Source organism: Prunus dulcis, chromosome 1 (genome assembly GCF_902201215.1).
Source record: "Prunus dulcis chromosome 1, ALMONDv2, whole genome shotgun sequence".
In the NCBI taxonomy this organism is placed as follows: domain Eukaryota; kingdom Viridiplantae; phylum Streptophyta; class Magnoliopsida; order Rosales; family Rosaceae; genus Prunus; species Prunus dulcis.
Window position 1 is genome coordinate 2,899,081 of NC_047650.1, and position 14,764 is coordinate 2,913,844.

The 14,764-nt window shown below is 34.8% G+C and overlaps 1 protein-coding gene and 1 pseudogene across 1 annotated transcript; both read left to right on the top strand.

Moving 5' to 3' along the window:
* Positions 1–1,980: 1,980 nt before the first annotated feature.
* LOC117615645 (probable methyltransferase PMT3) lies at positions 1,981–7,519 on the top strand. The gene is made up of 8 exons (XM_034344758.1): positions 1,981–2,363; positions 3,211–3,634; positions 3,792–3,956; positions 4,079–4,261; positions 4,507–5,101; positions 5,999–6,111; positions 6,236–6,456; positions 6,889–7,519. The coding sequence occupies exons 2-8, from the start codon at positions 3,356–3,358 to the stop codon at positions 7,208–7,210; spliced, it is 1,878 nt and encodes a 625-aa protein (XP_034200649.1). The 5' UTR covers positions 1,981–2,363; positions 3,211–3,355; the 3' UTR covers positions 7,211–7,519.
* Positions 7,520–7,858: 339 nt separating this feature from the next.
* LOC117616865 lies at positions 7,859–7,955 on the top strand (annotated as a pseudogene).
* Positions 7,956–14,764: the final 6,809 nt, after the last annotated feature.

Sequence of the window (14,764 nt, forward strand, 5' to 3'; positions counted from 1 at the left end):
AAAAACACAAGATTTGTAAGAGTATTTATGCATGCACTCGAGATCCTAAGTTCGATTCTTCCCTTACTTAATATCACTTGTATAAAAATAAAAAAAATAAAAACACCAACTCATTAAGAAACTCTTTACTAATCCAACTGTCCTAACCATAATTAAGCTGCAATATAGTCTAACAGTCCTACCAAACAATGATCTATATGTAGTGATAAGTTGGTGGATGCTGTGTTTTCATTTCATGTTAAATTATGGAAGGCAGATCTTAATAAATCCACTCCAACCTTCCTTATCACAGTTTTCCTCGACCACATTGGACATGGTGCATGGCAACTGGCAAGTCACATGCTAGCTCTTTCCAGAAGGGCGTTGGCCAATCTTTTTTCATGATTAGTCTTCATCCTATATATTATCTTGAAGACTTTATTTATTTATTTTTAATTTAAACAATTCGCATTAATGAAGGGTGTTGAAGTACTAATCAATTGGTATGTTGACAAAGGGAGTGCTTACCATGATATAAGCTTCCCTTGTTGATAAAAATTAGACATATTTTGCAGGGATTTGTAACTCAAATGATTAAAAGTATTTATCTCTGTATATAAGGTTTTAGATTCAATTCCTTTATTCTCTAATATCGCTTGTAAAAAGAAAAAAAAAAATTTTAATCTAACAAGCAAGGGAGATTTAATCTTAGCTGAGAATTAGTTCTCTCTTTATTGCCAATACGGTCTAATCTAATGAAAAGGGCTTTAACTTGCAAATCATAAGTCTTAAATTTGAACCCCCATAGCATCATAGTTGTATGTGTATGAAAAATCTCTCTACCCTATAGTTTAGACAATCACTTGTACTAAAAAAAAACACATAAACGACGAAAATTTAAACTTATTTCTTTCAACTTTAGAGTAACATTAAACAGTTAATAGAACACATAATTCTCCAATTTTATAGCCATATATATATATATCATTTAAAACCTGGCAAAGAGAATTTGGACACAACTTGTTATCATAAATAAATGAAAAGTAAGTGTTAAAGTATTGAGAGGAGAAGAACGTTGAGCAAAGGGGTTGAGAGAGAGAGATTGTCAAACTTTGTATGTGCAAGCTTAGGGTATTTTTTATTTATAACTTTTTCTTAAAGAGAAAATTCTAACTTAAGATCTCTTCTAATATTTTGGAAGATAAGTCACACTAAATAATTAATTAATTGGTTGTAAGCTTATTTTTATATATTATACATTATAATATATATTATTATTAATTAATTGGTTCGTTAATAATAAAATATATTGAGGTTTAAGTCGCTTAATGGTAGAAAACTAGTGAAGTGATTGGACATCTGGCGGCAAGTATAGTTATTTGTTAATTGTTGTCTTTGTCAGATGTGTCGGTGAGGCTTCTCTTTATGTACGTTAAAATCTCATTTAAATTAGTCCATAACATCTGTCATATCATATATATCTCGATCAGGTCCATAAATACATACAATCCTATTACGATACAATAAGAATTTTACAAGCACATAGTGAAGGAAAATACTTCCTCTCTTATTATGTAAGTAGAAGTTTTTATATTTTTACAAATATCAATGTAATATGTGTGCATAAGCTTTTTTTTTATTTTTTATTTTTAATAAATTATTTTTATATATATGTCAAATTGTGATTCACAGAAAAAATAAGTATCTCCTAATAGACAAGAAGATAAACAGTATCCTACAGTTACACATAATTGCCATAATATATATATATATATATATATTTTTAATCCCAAACTTTCTTCCTTTTGTCTTTATGATCTTTTTATGATCTGTCATGCTACCAATTTTTCTTTGTGGTGTCATTTAGGGGTAAACGTTTAGAATTTAAAATCTAATATATGCTGTCCAACTAGAGATATAGTTAAATAGAAATTTAGAATACTGTAGTTTTGACCATAAACGCAACACAACAGAAGTTTTGAAGATCAACTTGGGTTATTTTTCCCCTTTAATGGCAGCCATAAATGTAGTTCATAATTCAAGTATGAATTGTGAATTAGATTTACCCCGTCTGTGATTAAATCTGAAAGTGAGCTTTTGCATTTATGAATTTTTATTGAAAGCATGGACCATAACGATATCGACATAACAGTTGAACACTATTTGCCTCTCTTTCTCTTGGGCTCAGACTCAAATATAGAATAAGTTAACAAAACCCAAAAACTCTTGAGATCTAATCTCCCTCCTTTCTTTTTTGCCTCCTCCCTCCCCTTTCCTTTTAAGGAAGTACCAGAGCGTCTCACTTTAGATCCTTTCATACTAAAGCAGGGATCTTTATGGACTACTGTCTGACTTACCCACTTCGTTATTCGATCAAAACTCAAGTAAGCTCTTGCTCCAATTTTCACTTTGCAAAAAGTATTGATCTTTTGCTGGATCTGGGTGAATTTGCATTCTGGGTTTGGTTTATTTGGTGGGTTTTAATGCTTACTGTTATGAATTTGGTAGTTTTTTTAGTGCAAGAGTGAAGGGTTGTTGAGGAGTTTCTATTATGCAAAATGTAATTGGATTTTTGTCCCGGATCTGTGAGTTAAACTTCATTGAGTGCTGTCATTGTTTCCCTTCCAATGCAGTGGAGAAACATGGACCAACATCTATTTTTGTTTATATATTTTTTTTCTGCTTATGCTGGATCAATCACTTTCATTGCTCTTTCATTGCTTAGTTGCCAATTTACCAGATACAATTGTACCTGGTTAGCATCAAGTAGCTTTTCCCACTTTATTAATTAATGGTCCATGGGTGTTTCTTGGATGTTTCAACTCTTGTGAGGCAAATTAGCAACTTTACATTTATTTTGACATTACCGGGGTGATTAGGAATAGCTGTTAGTTGGCAATTTTTTTTTTTTTTTGTGATTCTAATAGATGGTGTTTGAGTGGTAAGATCCAATTTTATTTTATTTTTCTCTGTGCCCTTAATTATTTAAATTTGTTTTGTATGATTACTGGACTGCTTGAGTATTGTATCTTGATTTCCGTTCTGAAGATTTTCATTGCCAAGAATGAGCAAGAATATCTTTTCGTTTGTTCTTAACTGGTGCAACAATATTTTGCACCTTTGTTCCTTGAGCTTTTGAACTGAGTATGCATGCAACAGCAGAACTAGCACCTCCTATTATGCCCCGATGCGCTGCAATTTTTGATGGTGTTGTTTGGTATTGTTTTACAGGTTTATTGTATCTAGTCTAATGGATCTTTAAGAAATTTGTGGCATTGTCTTTCATATAAGAGCTTTGGAAAGGCAACGCTTGGCATTTGCAACAGAGAATTACATAGCAGATATTTTTGGGTAGAAGAACTTCAAAACTACGTAAATGACGCGGGGGAGATCTGATCTGTCTCAAAAGAAGCGTATAATCACATCTCTGTGTGTTTTGGGAATATTTCTTGGTTTCCTATATGTATATCATGGATCCATTTTTGGCTCTCAAAGTCATGGTGCATCAGCACTAGAATATGGTAGCAGATCCTGGAGAAAGCTCGGTTCATCTTATTTGGGAGGGGATGAAGATAATGATAGCAAGCAGGATGAATCTTCAACAAAATATGGGCAGGAAGATGGAGAGGAGGATGTCATTTTGAAGAGCTTCCCTGTGAGTTCTATATTGCTAAACTCTGTATCTTCTTCTCCTCCCCCCTCCCCCACGAAAAAAATCCTCCAAAAATATTTGATTTTAACCTGTAAGCTTTGGACTGTTTTGTTTGACATGTAGTGTCCTTGTTTCATTTGTCTACTCATGATTTTTAAAGGTTTGTGATGATCGGCATTCAGAACTTATTCCCTGCTTAGACAGAAATCTTATATACCAAATGAGACTGAAGCTGGACCTGTCTTTGATGGAGCACTATGAGAGACATTGCCCTGCTCCAGAACGGCGGTACAATTGCTTGATTCCTCCTCCACCAGGGTACAAGGTATTGTTGTGTTAAAGCTGAGTAGAAAAAACTGGTGTTTATTATCTTCTTATTCTTGCAGTTATCTTCTATTCCCAGATTATGTTGATAGTAAACATTCCTGTTGTTAACTTCATCTACAGGTCCCAATCAAATGGCCCCAAAGCAGAGATGAAGTATGGAAAGTAAACATACCTCATACTCACCTTGCACAAGAGAAATCTGACCAGAACTGGATGATTGTAAAAGGCGAAAAGATAGTGTTCCCTGGGGGAGGCACACATTTTCACTATGGAGCCGATAAGTATATTGCTTCAATTGCAAATGTAAGATTGCTTCCACTTTGTCTTTTTCAAGAGAAGTATTGGTGGCTGACATTATCTCTTTAAATATCTTTGTGAACTTCAACTTTACTTTGGCCGAATAGGATCTTGCGAACTTTTATCTACCCATTTCCTATTGATTGAGTGCTTGTATTTCTATATTTAGAATTTCAGCTCCTTTGGTACATTTTAGACATCTTGTGTTGCATGGATGAAGCAATAATGATTATGTTGTTTTCAACTGGCAGATGCTCAACTTTTCAAAAAACAATTTAAACAATGAAGGAAGGTTACGAACAGTTTTTGATGTTGGTTGTGGAGTTGCAAGTTTTGGAGCCTATTTGCTATCGTCCGATATCATGGCAATGTCCTTGGCACCCAATGATGTGCATCAAAACCAGATCCAATTTGCTTTAGAAAGAGGTATTCCAGCATATCTTGGTGTTCTAGGGACCAAAAGGCTTCCTTACCCAAGCAGATCCTTTGAACTTGCTCACTGTTCCCGTTGTAGAATTGATTGGCTTCAAAGAGATGGGATCCTTCTTCTTGAGCTGGATAGGTTGCTCAGACCAGGAGGCTACTTTGCATACTCATCTCCAGAAGCATATGCACAAGATGAGGAGGATCTTAAAATATGGAGAGAGATGAGTGCCCTTGTGGAACGCATGTGTTGGAGAATAGCTGCAAAAAAGAACCAAACTGTCATTTGGCAAAAACCACTAACAAATGACTGTTATATGGAAAGAGAACCTGGTACTCAACCTCCTCTCTGCCGATCTGATGATGATCCAGATGCAGTATGGGGTGTGCCAATGGAAGCTTGCATCTCAACATACTCTGATCGTGAGTGTTTCCTTCGTATGTTTTATTTTTTACATCAACGGAAACTGGTTTGAATAAACTTTTATTTGGTTAGCAATATCGTTGTGCGATTTAAGGTGATACTGGCATATTTCCAATAATTTGGTTGTTTATATGCCAAAAATAGACAAAATCAACATCGGGAATGACTCGAAGGGCACACGAGGAATGCAGGAATGATCTTCATAGCAATGTCCTTGTATAACTTCTTCAAATAACTATGGTTAGATATCTAGATTCTAGACAACACAAGAGAACAAAAAAAATTGAAATTAAGAGTAAATGGGCTGTGTGCCACCTGGGATGGGAAACAAGTTTTTTTGTTACTAAATTTGTCATCACTGTTTGAGAAAAACAAAAAACGAAGAAATTGTTATCACTGCACAGTATATTTTTGAACTGTTCTACATTTTATTGTTTTGTCCTAGATTTGGTTCTTTTTAATATGATTGTTGTGTGTTCCAGAAATCATGATTGTGATTGTGATCCTAAAACCTCTGAAAATGTTTTTTTAACACTTAACACAAACTGGTCTTCTACAGCTCTCAAATTTGAGGTGCCAAAAAAGATCTGGTCATAACAATTAGCGGTGATATTTTCATTGTCATCATTATTCATGACCTGCTTTGAAGAACTAGTTCTTTTTCTTTTTTCTTTTTTCGGTTTTCCATATTGTTTTGTAGATTTATGTGAATGTCGTCCTTCCCATCTATATAGGTCATTATTTTCTTGTTGACGAATACCTAAACATAAGCAGCATTGGTTTTCAAACTATTTAAAGGAAAAACCATTCATAATTTTATGGGGATGCCTTATCAAGTAGATTTAACCTGGCTATGGATCTGTCTGCTAACCAATGTTTTTTCTTGGCATAATCAGATGACCATAGGGAAAAGGGGAGTGGATTGGCCCCCTGGCCAGCTAGATTGACAGCTCCTCCTCCTCGACTTGCTGATTTTGGCTATTCAAATGAAATGTTTGAAAAAGATACGGTACAATTGCAAGCACTCTGTTTACACGTTTTAGATTGTAATTTTGCACTGTTTGCCTTATGGATGTACTACTCAGAAACATGTTAAATGATTTCATTGCTTTGGTATTGCTCTTATTGTGCAGGAACTTTGGCGACACAGAGTTGAGAATTATTGGAATCTCTTGAGTCCAAAGATCGAATCAAACACTCTGAGGAATGTGATGGATATGAAATCAAACATGGGGTCGTTTGCAGCTGCTCTGAAGGACAAGGATGTTTGGGTGATGAATGTTGTCCCTGAAGATGGACCAAATACACTTAAGCTGATATATGACAGAGGCCTTATAGGCTCCGTTCACAGCTGGTATGCAAATCAAGTTACGGAAATATGTAAAGCATGTCATTCTGATGAAACAACTCATTTAATATTATATCCATTTAAATTCCTCCATCATGTTTTTTACACCTCGAGTCATAGAACTTTATAGAACCTTCATGTTAACTAAGGTTGGGTATTGTTGCCTTTCTAGACTTAGTGAGCAATATAGATCCATTTAGGGTGTTAGAAAATATCTAACTTGGCTTAGTGACTGCAAGCGGCAAACAGTCTTTGAAACTTTGTCTTCATATGTTCCTAACTCAGTGAACCTATTTCATGTTAATCAGTTAGATGATTGATGTACATCTTTTTCTCATTTTCCAAAATCATGCCTTAGAGATTATTAGGATAAAAAGAAGATTCAGATTGCATTAGGATTTGTTGTATTGTGATTAACTGGAGTGTCTACTTTGACAGGTGTGAAGCCTATTCGACATACCCCCGCACTTATGATTTACTCCATGCTTGGACTGTATTCTCTGACATAGAAAAGAAAGAATGTAGTGCTGAGGATCTGTTGCTTGAGATGGATCGCATACTCCGGCCTACTGGTTTTATAATCATCCGTGACAAACAATCAGTGGTAGATTTCGTTAAGAAGTACCTAACGGCATTGCACTGGGAAGCAGTGGCAGTAGCCGACTCCAGTATAGATTCAGACCAGGATGGAGACGACGTTGTGTTTATTATCCAAAAGAAAATATGGCTGACAAGTGAAAGCCTCAGGGATTCGGAATAGGAAAATGCCCTCTTCGGTCCCTGTTTCAGTTTCCCATTATTTATCTGCTGCTTCAAGGGATTAAAAGCGTGTCCCAAGCAGTGATCTAGTAACAGTAAATTTTGTAGCATTAAGTGAAGTCTACATCATTTCTTTCTTTTTTTTATATTTATTTTTCTTTTGGGTATTGATTTTATTTATAAAGCAAAGGACTAACTGCATCTATAGGCTACTCTTCAATTTTTTTTTTTCTTTCTTTTTGGATTTTCTGTAAGCTACTTTGCTATTCGTTAATAATCAAATCATATGGCTTCCAAATTATAAAACTTAGATTTTTCTGCTTTGCCAATGTTCTTCTAGACTCAGTATTTCAGTTCATGCTGTTTTTTTCCCTTGTCCTTTTCTATTTTGTTATTTGAGGGAGACAGGATTGTAAATGCCATCATGGTCTCTGTATCGTGATAAAGACATGCTATACTATACTTTCAAGTATGGCAATAATGTAATCAGCTGACGATAGTGGCAAACTCCCATAGTTTCTAGATAAACAAGAAAAAAACTATGAAAAAACGCTCTTGTTTATGTTATTTGGATGGTCCTATAAATGGTACCCTGGGTGTGCATAAGTGTCAAAGAATTCTCAATAGTGTAAAGCAAAATCTTTTGGGAGTCGGGACATCCTAAAAAATTAAAACGATACAGGGAAGATTAGCATGGTCCATGTGCAAAGATGACATGCATTCATGACGTGCAATCGAGAAAATCTGAGCAACAAATGCTTTCTTTCTTCATCAATATTTTATATAAGGATATTGTTTGCCTCCGTTATAAGAAGATACTTCTCCTTTCTGCAAATCACAGTTTAACACATATACAAAAATAATTCATTAAAAATACAAAAATAAAAACTTCTGCACGCATGTCACACTGCTATTAGTACGAATGTAGAAGTTTCTATTTACATAACAAGAGGAAAGTATTTTCCAAACCTGTCAAATTTATGTGCTAAAAATTGAATCTGATTGAACTTGACAAAAGTTCCTTTCTTGTTTAGTTTGATTATCTTTCTTCCACATTATTTGACTGGACCTCTCGAACCTATCCACTTGAGCGCACATCCATGCCATGGTATGTAATGGGCCAACGCCAATTCACCCTACCATAATGCCCATCATAGAAGACAGATTGTTCCTGTTTGAAGGAGGAGGCTCTCAACAAAACAGCTAATAACATGAAAACAAATCCAATCATTCAACAAAAATATAAAGTAAAAACTGATAGAGAGAGTTGTACATCAACAAGCACAACTTTTGTACTTGTATCAAACTGTAATTTGTGTATAAGGAAGAATGACTCCTTTTAAGTAAATAGTCGGATATTTCTTCAGTTTCTTACTCAGCTTCGACACAGGGTTTTTTAATGTTTGTGTTTCTTTTCGTGTTGGTACCGTGTTTATGTTGAAAGCGACCTCATTTATACGTTTAAGGTTAAGTGTGTTGGATTTGAACTTCATAACGACTTTCTGCATTTTTCTTCCCAAATTTTCAGAAAGCATACGGATATTTGTATGTATTTTCTTCCACTAGCCAAAGGCCCCAAACAAACACAAAGCTCTGGCTCTTGCATGTGTAATGTCTAAGGTACATGTAATGTTTTATTTTTGGACAAGTCACAACCACTTCATTTATGTGGACATCTACCATGTTTTTGACTTGAATCTCCCCATTCAACGGGACACAGACGACCCCATTTTGAGCTCATGGCCCTTTCCATGGAGGGCTACAGAAATTCTCATTTATCTTTGTCCTTCCTTTTTGTTCTCTTATGTCGTTTGGATTGAATTTTCCCAAAGACAGCAGCATGTAGTTGTTGTTGTCAGCCATGTAAAACGACATGTGGCAAGGAAACTAAACTACAACCTTTTGGATTTGTCTTGCCGTTCGGCCAGAAGAATATGATTTTGAATTGGGCCGGTTCTGGTTTAAATATTTTAGAAACAGTTAATTGTGTTTAGTTCTCATATCTGCATAGCATAGTGGCTTGGTTTAGTTTAGTTTCTCCATCGATTTTCTTTTGTTATACAATCGATATTAGGAGAGGGGGGTTTTCTCACATACCCACACCCTGCGAAAAGAGTCCGAATCTGAGACCACTAATTTGTAAGTCAAGGACCTAGACCCCATTAACGTTTCTCCATCGAAATACATGTCAAGATAAATTAACTGTGTCATGTTCAATTATTCCTTTAAAAAAGTGACAAATTCCATAGCCTTCCCAAAGTCTTCCTTCCCCTCTGCGTTCAAATTATAACGCATAGACTTTGATTTACTGAAAATAGGCCATAACGATGCCCTGGTTATAAGGGAACCCTCCACTCAATTCAAGTTGCCAATGTTGTTGGACAAACCATGTTGTGGGGCTATCTCTGCCTCATTTCATGTCTCTAGTACATTATTGAGTAGTACTTTGTTGTAAATAATATATAATATTATTGTTATTTTAATAATAATAATAATAATGATAATCTCACTCACAATTTTATAATGAAATAATATCCCCAATCAATAAAATAAAAAGGAATTAGAAGGAAAAGAAAATGTCACGTCCCTTAAAGAGCAGGATTGTCACTAAAGTCAACCACATTTTCTGCTTTACAGCTACTACATTGAATGAAACCCTACTTATTGTAAGCTTTGTTGAATTAACCTACTATCTCATGAAGTGAAATACAATGTAATAGAAAGTTGTTGAATATTAATCTACTTCTAAATGCACTTTTTCAAATGGAATCTTGTTATATGGAACTGTATGAAGGAAAATCCTTAGAGGAAGAATAATAATAACTATATATTCAAGAGCGGAATCATGAATTTTTTAATGGGTGAGCTAGCTAAAGTTGTTAGCTTAAATTTTAATTTTTTTTGGTGGTGGTATTAACAGTTTCTATAGTTTTTCTAGAAATAAAAGTATACATTAAATCATATAAATCAAGTTAGTTGTAAACACTAGAAGAAAAAATGGAATTAGAGCCATATTATTCACGAAAGGGTGAATTTTATTCAGAAAAATGCTTCTCTTTTGGAGATACGTTAATGGAAAATGATTAAAATTGATGTTTGAGACAAACTTTAACACCAAATACAAATGTGGAAGACCTTTGACTATGACTATTGGTGTGGTAGCACTGGCGGACCTAGGAATTTTTTAGCCGATGTGCAATTTTGAAAGGTTAAAAACTCTTTGGGGATTGAACATCTAAGGTTTTTTTTTACCTAGATTGACCTTAGTTCCCTTCATGCATTCATATCATACATGAAAAATTATTTTATGTAAAAATATTGACTAAGTGTGAAAAAATGGGTTTTTAGAATAATCATTTTTTCAAGTTAATTTTTGGCGGCTTTTATTCCTTACACATAAAATAAGAAAACTTGATTTTATGGGATTTTAGTATGAAGTATATACTAACTTAATGAGCCTTCATTTTTAGCCTAAATCGTATTTAACTAAAACCGATTTTTCATATTTTGATTTGGTGGGAATTTGATTTTCTAGTATTTTTATTTGAATCCAAATTGGGGGGGTTACTTCCTTATTTACATTGTAAACTTAAGTAAATTGAGTAATATAAAAATAAATGAAAGTAAAAGGACAAAGACATTTACTTAAATGCTAAAAATGGAAATAAGGTAATCTGTATACCTGGAGTGCACCACCACCAGCTGAGTAAAAGGGCAATTTGAAGCACCTACAATGGTTTTTCTAGCGAGGAAAGGTGCTTAATAGGTCTGTCACTGTGTGGTAGGATATGCAATTGTATTTTTTTTTTTAGTTTAAAATATTAGGCCATATATGTTTAATTATTTTTTTTCCCCAAAACCTTCCCTAGGCTACGGCCCAAGGCAGCCCCTGGGTTAGTTCTGCCCATGTATATATTAAATTCATTTAGAAATGTTTTAGTTAACATTATATACTTGCTTGATCGGATTATTAACAAAATACGAGTTCTTACTTATAAGAGAAGGAGGGAAGTATTTTCCTATTTCAAATACTTTGGTATAGACCATAAAAAGTCCAACTATTTGTTGGAGTCCTGACAGATTATTTTGGTTACATTAGCCGTTGACATATATTGCATTCTTTTATATGGACGAGGGCAAGGATATGGTCACCATCCTACTTATGACAAGTCTCCATTAGGGCATTAAGTCATACAATAACCAAAAGGCATTTCAAGGGGTACATATATGAAACCACAAACCTCATGAATTACGATGAAGGATTAAGATCCATATATATATATCATGACATGGAGCCTAGGGTTTTCAATAGTAAAGTGAGAGGTCCCAAGTCACAAACGAAAAAGCAAAGTATGGATATGGACATGTGACCTCATGTGATTTTGGATGGTGACATTGTTTTCGGCTGCCTTGTCATGCAAATCCCTTTTGTGATAACTAGCAAGAGAGCTTTTAGAAGGAGCTAAGCCAAAAAGGAAAGTGATTGCAGAGAAATGCTTTTAGGGTGCCCCATGTCAAAGGATTTGCAGCATTTCAGGCGGAAGTCAAGGGATTGAATATGTATCAGTGATAGTCATTGTTTAGGTGAAGAAACTTCCAAAAAAAAAAGTCATTGTTTTGGGCAATTATTCTGGACAGTTTCCTAATGGATATGTCATTATTCTTAGTGGTCCAGCTAAGCATATGCTATAATCTAATAGCACCGTTATTGGATAAATTATTTTCATATTGGTAATATGTTTTTGTTTTTGTTTTTATACAATCCAAGACTAAAAGTTGAGTGCAAAGTATAGGTACATAATTAGAATGTGTTATCTGGCAGCTGGGTAGCTAGAATAGTGAAGTGACAGAATCCCAACTCACTTGTATGGTTGTAATTTGTACGTGGGTTATCGAAAGAAATCGCATTGTTGGAGTCACTTCACAATCTAGTTCAACGATTTGAATCGTCTAAAGTTTAGATAATATATGTATATTAAAGAAGCATTTCTACAAAGACTGAAAATCATTTGTCCATTTGATTATCATTAGGAACAGTTTGGATTCATTGTGTTTGTTCATTTACAAGAATTGAACCTACATGCGCGGTCCCTTTGAAAAAAATTTAAATGGATCCCTCAGACAGTCAAACTAGTAATTTCAACTACTAAGATCACACAAAAATTCTCTTTTTTGGTCAATGAGCACATAAAAAGATTAGTTTAAAGAAATAAGAAAGATTTTCCATGTCCAAGAAGATAATATACTCTTTTAAGATGGAAATTTCATTAGTGCGCTTACAATATCATTAATGCATCACACAAGTTAGTTTTTGTTTTTCAAGTTTACCCTTATTAAATGTATTAATTTTTTATTTGATTACATTCAATAAGGGTAAATTTGGAAAACAAAAACTAATTTGTGTGATGCATTAATGACATTGTTTTAAGTGTAAGGAAAGTGACACTTGTCATGAGAAGAAAGGAGAAGGTCCAAAAGAGAATGTTAGAGAGAAGGTTCCTAGCATTCCTGTTAGTTGTTTACTCGAGCCTCTTGTTTTAGTTACTTGATCCTTATTAATTGAGGGTGTAACCGTGTAAGACCTCGTTTGGTTTACGGAACGAATTTGAGGGGAAATTACTTCCCATGTCATTTCCTAAAGGATGAGAAATGAAGATTCCTTTTCCATGTTTGGTAATCCTGGAAAAGTAACCAAGAAATACAACTTTATTTCCTTTCACATGTTTGGTCTGTGTAGGAATGTAAAATAAAATTTGTTTAATTTTTCAATTATACCCATATGAAATTAAATAAAAAAAGAATGCATTTAATACTATATTGTAATTCTAAATTATTAATGAGGACAATATGATCATGAAAAAAGTGTATTTAGTGTTGGCTCATTTTCCAAAACTTTCCCATGAGGAGGAAAACAAAACATGAAAAAACAATTAATTTCCTGTCCCCAAATCTCATTTCCCATAAACCAAACGGGGCCTAATAGTCATCTCCTACTCTTCTGCAAATTGATGAGGCTCGAAGATGGTTCAGTGAGGAGAAAGGGAGGACAATATTATTTATCCCAGTTAGTCAAAGGGGATGTTCGGATAAATTAATATGACACTTTACAAACAAAAAAACAAAAAAACAAAAAAATAAAAAAATAAAAAATAATGAGGCGCGGAGATGGTTCAATGAGGAGGAAGGGAGGAAATATTATCTCTGCCAGTTAGTCAAAGGGGATGTTCGGATAAATTAATATGACACTTTACCAACAAAAAAAAAAAAGAAAAAAAAAAGAGTATACTGTTAAATTCGGGTATGAAATGGCGGTGGATCTTCGTCGCAATGGAGAACTAAGGCGGAAAGGAGAAGATGAGAGTAGTAATAGGAAGTAGAAGAAAGATTTATGGAAAAGAGTATGGTGCTTAAAAATGCCACCCAAATTATGATTCTTTATGTGGATGGGGTGTTCCAACTCTCTTGCAGTATGCGATAAGCTACGACATCGGCATGTTTCAGTCAATAATAAATGTAGGATGTGTGGCCAGGAAGGGAAGACCCAAATGCACCTATTTTTTCAATGTGCATTTGCATGAGCTTATTGGTTTGCTTGCCCGTTGCAATTAGATGTATCGTCCGTGGAGGGTAGTGATTTCGCCTTCTACTGGAACTATCTTCGAAGGAGATATGTACGTGAGGGACAATCAGGGGAGCCAATCCTTATGGGTTGTGGCATATTTGGAAGTGTTGTAATGAGGCAGTCTTCCATGGCAAGGAGGCCAATCCTTACGATGCTATTTCAATGATTTTCGCGCAAATTGATGAGTATAGGCATTGTGTAACACTAAAGGCTCCTTGCCTCAGCCTCCAGAACATCGGAAGGTGGTGCAAGTTGTGTGGAAGGAACCCAGATATAGGGTGGATGGAAGCAAATTATGATGGAGCTTGGGTAGTAAAAACTTTGAAGGATGGATATGGTTGGGTGATTCATGATTTTACAGGGTGGATGATGCAAGCCGAAGGTCAATGAGACATGCGGTATGAATCAGCTCTCGTTGCTGAGGTTGTGCTATCAGTTCAGTTTTGTTAGCTTATCAACAGGGTGGTTTCTCTCGAGTGGTGGTTGAGTCTGATTCCCAAATGGCCATATAGATGGTAAATAGGGAACGGCCGGTGGATGTGGAGGTGGAGAGCAAGGACAGAACTACACTATGGCTAGAGTGGGCTCTAACCTAGTGCAAAGTTTGGGAAAAAATAAATTTAATACTAATTTTTAGGCATTATACCTCATTTTACAAAAATTAGCCCAATCCATCCAAGCAAAATTAGCATGTCCTATTCAAATGTATCTTCAGTTAGCTTCAAATTTTCTTCTATGAGAAAATAAATGGAATTTTATTTAAATCCTTACCCATATAAGAAATAATAGCCCACTTCTATAAAAATTTATGGTTCATGCCTTGGTGGAGAGTATCTTTTTCGACATCCAGGTTGCAAAATGAGAATTCCAAGAAGTATTGTTTGTTTTTTCCCCTTGCAGTTGTAACAAAGCTGCTTACGATGTAGCTTCTTT